We start from the raw sequence: 9,934 nt of genomic DNA on the forward strand, positions 1-9,934 counted from the left end.
CAGATTTTTTAGATGGTTTCCATTTATGTCAACTCAGGTTTTAGTTTTCTTCTTGTAAACATGCCTCTTAAAATCTAAGAATAGAGTGCTGAGGAGGTAGAAACTTAAGACATACTTGTTATTAAAACTAACTACCCCAACTTGCTGATGGTTTGTATTAAGTAGAGTTAAATGACAGATGTGCAAGAGATTATCACAAGTAACTAGGATTAGAAATAATTTTCCATCTTGGTTGTTTGTAATTTCTTTTAGTTCAAGCAAGTTTGCTGCAGTTGGATTTCATAAAGCTCTAACACAAGAACTGTCTGCATTAGGAAAAGATGGAATAAAAACTACATGCCTTTGTCCTATTTTTATCAACACTGGCTTTGTCAAAAATCCAAAAATGAGGTAAGTATTTAGGAAGGTTGCACATAAGAATTTCACGTCCCTAATCTTCAACAGCATCTTTTCTGCATTTTAAGCTGTACTCATTTCCAATTGCTTCAACTTCAGTAAAAACTAAGATAATCAGTACATAGCATTTACTTTATAAGGCAATGGTCTCCAACCTTTTTAAGGTGAAGCTCACTTTTTGAAGGAAAGGGCAACCCAGGATCTACCGTGCTTCCCCCGCTCCCCCGTCCCCCCACCCAGCTGGTCAGTGGGGGGCAGAGGGGAGGACAGAGGCGGATTAAGGTGTACTGGGGCCCTGGGCAAACACAAAAATGGAGGCCCCCTCCTTCCACCCCTCCTAGTGCTGACGGGGGATGCTGTGTGAACCCTACCAGGCTGGAGGGCACATACCCGCCTCTTCCTGCTCCCTGCCCCTGCAATGGCCAAATGTACACACACACATGCACACACACAGACACGGTGTCTCGGAGCTGGTGGAGCCTCACTTGGGGCAGGCAGCAGCTCCTCCCCGAGGTGAGGCAAGGCAGGGATGCAGGTTGGCGCTGGGGACTGGCACGGGCTTTGCCGGCCCAGGGAAGTGCTCCGCTCCCTGGCCCTGATGTGGGGGAGCAGACCACTTCCCCAGAGCCGGCAGAGCCTGTGGCAGGCTCCAGCCCCCAGCTCCAGCCCTTGGTCCCCACCCAGGCTCTGGCCCCTGGCTTCGGCCCCTAGCTCCAGCCCCTGGCCCCCAGCTCCTGGCCTCAGCCCCTGGCCCCAGCCGCCAACCTCTGGCCCCTGGCTCGCAGCCCCTGGCCCCCAGCCTCCACCCACTGGCCCTGAGCTCCAGTCCCTGGCCCCAGACCCTGGCCTCCAGCCCCCAGCCCTCAGCCCCCTTTGGTAAGTGTCCCATGCCGGACCGAGGCAGTGCGCTCACGGACCACTGTTGCTTAGAGGGAACATTGATCTGGGGGACATGTGCCCCCCGGGCCTCTGCCAGGGTGCATGCAGCAGTGGGAGCCCCCCCCCGCACACGTAGACAAGCCACCCAGGCTCCAACCATCCCCCGGCCTGGCCCAGCTGGGGCCCCACTCACCAGGTGGCAGGGGGCACGGAGGGGGATCATCCCACTCCCCCGGCCGGGCCCCAGAGACAGGGGGCATGGCTCAGCCCAGCCACGTGCGTCCTGCCACTTCTGATCATGAAGCCTCTGACTGTTGATCTCAGTCTGGGGGGGGCTGAGCCCCCCCAGATTGAGATCAGTAGTCAGGCTCCCTGATCAACCAGTCAATCACGATCAACCAGTTGGTGACCACTGCTCTAAGGTACCACCCTGTCTTATCTTTTGCGTTACTTTGAATATTTGAAGTATCCTACTTTGAATTATGTTGTCCTTAATGTCTTCATTATATGTACTACTATATGATTGCAACCCTTAAATGTATCCTGTCCTTTAATTTCAGATTAATGCCAATTTTGGAGCCAGACATGGTTGCTAAAAAACTCCTAGAGGGGATTCTGATCAATCAGAAAATGATTTTTGTTCCATCATCTTTGAACATCTTTCTATTCATGGAAAAGTAAGTATAGTAAACAATAGAAAATAGATCTCAGCTCTGAGTCTTTCCAAGTGTCCAAACGTCTGTTGTATTTGACTTCAAAACAGTACACTGAGGTCAAATAGTTGCTGTGTTGTAGGACAGCAAAGAAAGCAAATTTGTTTACAAAACAAACATATATAAAAATATTTTAAAATATAAAAAACACTTGTCTTAGAATATTGTATTAAGGCAGGGCAATTCCTGTCTTGGTTAAGAAAGTCTTGTTAAGCAAGAAATTCTCTCTTACATCTTGCATATAAAAGGAATAATTAGCCCTCTTTTCAAAGACTGTGGTTGGCCCTTGTAGCAGTGAAATCAGCAGTCGTACACATCTAGTACCCTGCTATATGGTTGAGTTTGGGAAGGGAGCTGGATTCACTTTCTCTACTGCCTGGCAAACCTACTCTGCCTCAGTGAGAAGTTGAAGTTTAGGTATCTCAGATGCAAATCAGAAAAGGGCCAGAGAAAGAAGGTACTTACCACAGTTTTGGATCTCTTTGAGTCATGTTGTCCACAAGCAGAATGTGAGGAAACCAAGGACAAAAAAGGGGTTAAAAAAAAGCTTACCATTCTGGCAGGAACAGGAGCAACCCAGAGAGCAGCTGGAGCCATGCCGCCCCCTTTTTAAGAAGCAGCTAGCCTGCAAATGGGCAGGCTCACCAGTTAAAAGGGAGCCAGAACAACAACGTAGGGGGAGAGAGAGAGAGAGACAGAGAAGCAGCTCAGTGGGGCTGGTGGCAGAGAAGGAGTGGTGCCTGATATAGAACACTGAGCGAGGAAGAGCAGAAACCTCCCTGCAGACCTAAGGATCTGGAGAGAGCCTTCTGAGGCAGGAGGGGGTATACAGAAACAGAAACTGTGCTTCCTAAAGTTTATTATCAGAAGATGGACAGGGAGTCTATCTGGTACTAAGTATCAAAGAAGTACTGAGTGAGCTGCAGGACTCAGTCACTCCTAGCTAGAACACAAAATAAAAATTAACTTTTGCCCACACTAACACATTAGGTCTCAGCACCAAGCACTTTATATTACCATTAGCACTTGGTTAGATAGTGTGACACAGTTGCGCTTTATAGGGTATGAATTAGATTATCGTTTGATGCACTTCAGGAATCTACAAGAAGGTTCATACTGGTAAGGTAATGTGTGCACTTTAGCTAAGGCTTAGATGCAATAGTAGTAAAGCTGGTGTACTTTACATGCCAAGGGAGACAGTGCAACAGAGTGCAGCAAACACAGGGTCAGAAGAATCAGACAATATTAAGATGGGTGTAAAGCATAAACTACTGCTAGTAACAGGAAAGAGCAAATTCAGTCAATACCTTGTAGTGGCAGTCAACTTTTCTTGCACAGAAATAAGAGGCAAATATTTGGGGAAGCATGTGCACCAGTGAAACTGTGACTGAATATAGCATGGAACTTAGGGCAAGTGTCACTAAAGAATTCTTGTATGCAGAGGGTGGATATATTTGCCAAAGGTCAAGAATTAACAGTCCTTGAGTCTGCTGAACAAGACATTGAAGCTGTAGTTGAGATTGACTGCTTAGACAAGTTGCGTGCTGAACAAGACACTTAACATCAAGGTGGTGTAGGGCTCGGGTGTGAGGGTAGGTGTAGCCCTCGAATCTGACACCAAAAAGGGATGTACCGATTTCCAAATCCAGGGAGTTAAGGGGGGGCTATGACAAGACTGAACACCTCCTGAGGCATTAGATCTATAAAAACACATGGCAGACAACTTCATTAAAATTGGAGCCTGAAACTTCCACAGTAAGGAGGCATGGTGGCTTCTATTAGAACAACAGTGAATTCAAAGCACTGCAAGGCAAATAAGGAGCACAAGAGCCAGCACACTTCCTCATTTTGAAGTGCACATATATCAAACACTCAGACTTACTGCTTTAGCAGTACACACAGGGTATATTGTATCCCTGTCTTTATTTATGTCCTGTGCTGAGGGAACAAAGGGCAGAGAGCATTTCCTGCTTCTCTCACAACAGTCATGTACCACCCATGATCTGGAGGAGAGAGCAGAATATAGATCTGCATGTCTATATATGTATTTTAAAGAGCTCCAGTTACTGGTAATCAACTTTTCTTTCCCATCCAAGATACTGTCCATAAGGACACTCTGACTGTGGGTGATTTTAAAGCAAAGGCACACATAGGCAGAGACAGGTTTTGGAGTGCCATAGGAAAATAACCAAAAATCCACTTTACCAAATGCAGCACCTGCCCATGAGATTTCTGTGATTGTGTAGAGCAGAGGTGTCAAACTTGCTTTGCATCCTGGGCTGAATCTGGACCACGGTGTTTCTCGCAAGCTGAACACGAGTCGTTCAGGGTTTCTCACTGGAGGAAAGACCTTGCTCAGGCACTGCCAAATCTCAGCTCTGCCAAGTAATAAATATGCCAGTGCTCATTCAGAGGACAGCTGTTTAGGATAGCTGCCTTGTGTACCTTGATTGAGCTGATGGATAGGTCTACAGGCTTAAGCTCCTGAAGATGCACTATAGTTGGAACAAAGACTTGTTAGAGCTAAGGTTTCTTATCTGACATCAGCTAGAAAACCTGCACCACTTTGCTCAGTAAGTACATGTAGAAAACTCCTGTATGAGCAAAGATATTGCTTAGTTAGGAAGAGCAGCTCCACCTGATTTCCAAGACCCATCAAGTCTCTGGTCTGTGAGAAGAAGGGAGTATGAATCTGTGTAAAGCACTCTCCATATCATGGATAAGGAAGTCTGAAATAAGGAGCAGAACCCTGAAGTTACTCATGTACTTCAGCAGAAGGTCTTGGTACCAAAATTGCTTCAGCCACATAGGAGTGGGGTAATAGGATCATCTAAACCAAATCCTGTTTCACCTTGTAGAGTACCTTTGGGATCAGACATGTGGAGTGGGAAGGCATACAGAGGCATCTTGACTACAGGATGAAGGAGGCATTGTACAGGGAGTCTGAGCAGAGAACTCCCCTGGAGCAGGAAAGGCACTTCCTGTTTTAATTGGATGTCAGCCAGTCCATTTTTAAATAATCTCAGTATACACAGAAAGATTGGGGAACTGAGTACTTGTTTTTACAATCATGGTATAGGACAGTGGTGCTCAGCCTTTTTGGCTGACTGGCCAAATGGATCCTGCTGGTAGTCCCAATCTGGCAAGGGCAGTTGCAGCAGGGCAGCATCCAGCCATGTAGTGGGGGACAAGGGAATCTCAGCTCCAACCTGGCCCCACGGGGAGGGAGGGGGCATGGCCCACCCTGCAGGGGAAAAAGGGGGCATTGCCTACCCTGGAGGGGGCTTGAGTTGGCCCCATCCCAGCCTCAGCGGGAAAGGGGCTATAGCCCAGCCCCCTCCAGCCAGAGGCGGGGGGGAGGGGGCATAGCCCAAACTCATTCAGCCATGGGGGTGGGCAGACCTGGCCCCAGCCTGCTGTGCAGGGTTTGGAGTTTGGGAATTTGGTAGCAGGGGAAGGTGGCCAGATTTATTGTCATCACTCCACTGCTGTCAAATTTCCTGATCCATGGGGAGTCTCGTGGGCCAGATACCTATGGTTCCATGGGCCTCACTTGGCACACCAGCTGAAAGTTAAGCACCCCTGGTGTAGGGAATGATCCTGTTGAAATGGTCTATCTTGGTATTCCAGAGAGTGGGAGGTACACTCTGGAAAAATAGAATAATGCCAGATATGCAAATGCTATACTGCATAAATATTAAGGTGGCATAGAATGTGGCCTAGAGGAAAGCCATTTCCTACTATAATAAGGGACTGCCCTCTGAACAGTAGCATTAGTTCTCATAAAGACTGCAAACAATCCTGCAGGAGGTAGGTCCAAGCTGTCACAGAATCCCAAAGGTTCCTATGAATTCAAGTCTCTGCCCTGTAAGCAAAGTTGAATTTTGTATATTTAATAGCTGACTCAGAGTCCAAAAGAGCCATATCATAGTTTGCAGGCTGTTTGACACTGGGTCAAAAGAGGCTTCTCTTACTAGCCAGTTGTCCAGGTAGAGGTAGACAGTGACCCCTTGCCACCTGAGGTGCATGGCCTTAAGAGAGGAGAGCATAGTGAAGATTCTTAGAATTGTCAAGCCAAAAGAAAGGGACCTAGTGCTGGTAGTAGTTCTTATCCACCATAGACCAGAGGTATGTGCTACTGAGCAGCTGAGAAATGCTTATGGAACCATTGATGATTTTTGGTTTGTTTCACGAACTAACACAAGTGCAGGAATGACATAGGCGTCAATTTCTAGGGTAAAAACATCATAGGTTTATTTAATACTTTTGGATTTCTCAAATCTTGGAACTGGAGATAGAGCAAGGGAATTTGGGATTCTCCCTTCCTTTCACTCATGTATCCAGGCTGTCTCCTTTCTTCCCATAGTTTAAATTTATAATAATTATTTTAATTTGTTCTGTCATTTTTTTTCAGAATACTTCCAGAACGTGCCTTAGCAGCTTTGAACAAGCTACAGGCAATTCAATTTGATAAAGTTGTTGGATACAGAAACAAGGAATGACAAGTTAATAGGTTTCCCCTCTATAATTGCTTGGCTGCAGTTATACAGTGTTTTGAATGATTTGCAACAAAAAAGTGATGTGGGAAGGCTTTCTAGCAGCCTTCCCACAACACTACCACCTGACAATGGCCAGGCCTATATTAGGAACATTTTGCCAGCCTAGCTGTACTACATCAGTATAGATGGAGCTTATGAGACAAAACTGGTTTTGCTGGTATAATTTGTTCCAGCAGTCTTGAGCAAAATACAGTATTCCAATAAAAATATAGTTTTGACAGAATAACTGCCAACACCAGTGATTCTCAATAGGGTGCCTGGACACCCTGGCATGCCGCAGGGTGCCATAGAATGTTAGCACTGTTAGATGTGCAAACATGATTCACAAAATAAATCTAAAGATTTCAAATAGGAATCCTTAGTGCTAAAAACATTCTAACCTGTTGCAGTCTTTTATGAATTCTCTGTAACAGAAGAATTGCTCTATTATTTTTCTTCAGTCAAAAAAATGAGTAAAAACCTAAGAGTTACCATTTTCCAAGGGGTGCCTTGAGTCTAAAAAGATAGAGAACCACTGGCCTACACTAATGAACTTCACTCTGCCATCTCTGTTGGTCACCTCTTTGTAACTGAGCAACACAGCTGTACTGGCAAAAGTTAATAGTTTATAGTCATGACCAAAGCCCAAGCAGTGCTGCAATTATGACAAATGAGTTGTTCTAAGTATCTGGTTGCTTTATTTCCTATTAGAATGATTATTTGAATGTCTTGGAGATTTTACTGTATTGTATAATTAATGTATTAGGATACCTAGAGATTTGGAATAGCATCTTTATCATTTTAAAACTACATAACTAACCAGATAATATACAAAATGCATATCTATGCTTCAACAGTCTGCATGGGGAAGAAGAAAACTGGATTCCTTCCAGCAGAATGTTACTTAATTTTTTTTGGTACTCTGATGCGTTAAATCATTAGCACATTTGTAATATTTAAACAGGTTGGTTAAAACGTCTTAAACCTGAAGGTGTTCGTTACTAAATCATACAGTATGTATATGCTAAGTTTTCTTCTCTCTCAAGGTATTGTTAATAAGGAATTACAGTGGTTATCAGATTTACTCAAATCCAAGATGATTTTTCCTTCCCCATCAATATGGAGGGGGACAAAAGCTTCATCTTAGATTTGAGTACTGGCCTGGGGCAGCAGGCTGCTGCAGCCCCAGCTCCAGAGCTGAGGGGTGGGAGGCATGTGGGTGATATTGTATTCTAGGGGGGAAGTGGAAGACTGGGGGAGACCAGTCGTTTGAGACTTGTGGGAAGAATGTGCAGGAGACTGTGTAGCCTGCTGCTGCTTCTTTTGCTGGACGAGGCTGAAGGTAAGTGAGGAGCAGGAGGCAACGGGGTTGGGGGCAGGAAAGGGATATGGGAGGGACAAGGGCAGGGTGAAGGTGAATCAGGCACCAGGGACAGGTAGCAGAGGAGGAAGGCACAGGCATGGAAGGGGCAGTGGGGCATGTGGCAAGAGGGATAAGCAGCAGGGGTCAGGTACAGGTATGGGGAAAGGGGCAAGGGGTGGCAGGATTGGTGGAAACTCTGCTTCCAAACCAAAAAATGTTGAATAACTTTTTGGAATATTAAAGTGCAAGTTCTGTGTGAACAAATTAGGACTAAATCAGAAATTAACAGAAGATAGTGAGATCTGTATTATAAAAAGTTCTGAAGAAGAAGAGGGGAGTAAATTATGAGATAGAGATGAAGAAACACAAAAGCTTAACATCAACTAGAACATTAAAGAACTGTCAAAGACTGAAAGGAAGAGAAAAAACACAAGCCTGTGGACACTGACTTGGATTAGGGAAGCACTGATAACAGAAGTTAAATATCTGTCTCTATGTATGTTTTGGGGGGTATCTTTAAATGCTACATTTGTTTTCTGATAGGTTGATTTATTAATAAATCAAGTTAAAGAAAAACCCACAAAACTGTCATAGTAAGATCTAACCATCTCTGCATCTCATGTGCCCAGCGGTCACTGTAGTAGCCATATATCCATTCACTTATTAGCAGGGATCCTGGTTTTCCCTGATTTAAAAATCACAAATTCTCTGCTAAAAAACCCAAAATCTGTGATTAAAATTAAAGACCACCCACAATCCCCACAGCTTTGCTGGTGCCCCTTGCGCCCCCTCCCCCACAGCCTCTTCTCCCCTAGCCCTGCTGGAGGGGGCCCCAGCTGCCAGGGGTACGGACCCAGGTCCGCAGACCCCTGCCCCCTCCCCCCCCCGTGGGCTGGGGGGGTGGCTCCCCGTTGCTGCATGCACTCCCAGGGGGGAGGGAGGGACCTGCACCCCCCCAGATCTGTACCAGGGGCAGGTGCAGGCTGAGGCTGCTGCCCAGCCCGATGGGGCTTGGGGCCTGGGGCCACAATGTGCAGCTGCAGGGCCCCAGCCAGGAACAGAATGGGACTGCAGGTGGCTCATCCGGGGGGAGGGGGAGGGCTGGTTCCCCACTACCATGCGCACTCCTGAGGGGCAGGGTAGACCTGTGCCCACCAGATCTGTACCCGGGGCAGGCACAGGCTCAAGGTCAAGCTCCCAGCCTGCTTCCCTCCCGTGGGGCCTCCAGAGCCAGCAGGTGTGACTTGGCATGGCTGAGGACAGCGGGGCCGTGCGGGGATTCCTCACCGGTGTAAGCTGCCCCTGCCCCCCTCTTGCTGTCTTGGTGACGCACCTCCAGTGCCTGCCGCTGCTTGGAGGGGAGCAGCCCCAAGCCACTGTCCTCACTACAGCCCCATGTGCAGGAGGTGCATCACTGGGGCAGCGGGGGAGGTAGTGAGAAGTGGCAAGGAGGTTTTCTGCAGGGCTTCTCTGCTCCCTGCCACATCAGGTCACGGGAGGGGGAAGCAAGGTGGTAGGGAACAGCAGGCCCCTTGCTCGCCGCCAACCAAAAAAGGTTGACAACCCCTGACTTATAGGTAGAACAAGTACTAAGTTTGGGGTGAATATTAGAAAAAGCATTTGTCCTTTTTTCTTCTCTGGATTCTTTGTAGCAGTCATGCACACCAAGTATTCTGTCTTTTGTTCCCTTAGGCAGCTTCCCGTATTTACCAACAACTTTACTTCGTATTTGCTAGATACACCAGTTTATGTGTAACTTCTGTCCCTAGCCTGTTTGTGTTGGATCTGGCATGTGGGTAGGGGAGTTTGTGGGCCCAGTCTGGCTTGTGGACTGGCCCTGTTTACCTGGCCACCTCTGGAACTTAATTTAAATGTTTATTTATGTTAGGTCTTTGGCATTTTATTGCAGAAGTATTGGATAGCTTGGGCTTAATTAAGCAGAAATATCTTGGATATAAGATGCTGGGTTTTTGGTTGTATCTGTTTTTATCTAAGGGCATAGGCAGGCAAGGTTCTTTGAGTAGATATGATATATTTTATTAGAC

At 46.5% G+C, this 9,934-nt stretch overlaps 1 protein-coding gene across 3 annotated transcripts in view; it reads left to right on the forward strand.

Moving 5' to 3' along the window:
* The window catches only part of LOC109303933 (estradiol 17-beta-dehydrogenase 11-like), a 22,333-nt gene extending 15,694 nt beyond the window's left edge, over window positions 1-6,639 (forward strand). For 2 of the 3 annotated variants that reach the window (XM_019526334.1, XM_019526332.1), the window contains exons 5-7: window positions 232-390; window positions 1,836-1,952; window positions 6,403-6,639. In XM_019526334.1, coding sequence (XP_019381879.1) covers window positions 232-390; window positions 1,836-1,952; window positions 6,403-6,490 — 364 coding nt within the window. In that variant the 3' untranslated portion in view covers window positions 6,491-6,639. The remainder of the gene's footprint in view (window positions 1-231; window positions 391-1,835; window positions 1,953-6,402) is intronic. The other variant, XM_019526333.1, reaches the window with a different exon arrangement.
* The last annotated feature ends 3,295 nt before the right edge of the window (window positions 6,640-9,934 follow it).

This window comes from Gavialis gangeticus, unplaced genomic scaffold (assembly GCF_001723915.1).
Source record: "Gavialis gangeticus isolate Ggan-Ray unplaced genomic scaffold, GavGan_comp1, whole genome shotgun sequence".
Taxonomy (NCBI): Eukaryota; Metazoa; Chordata; order Crocodylia; family Gavialidae; genus Gavialis; species Gavialis gangeticus.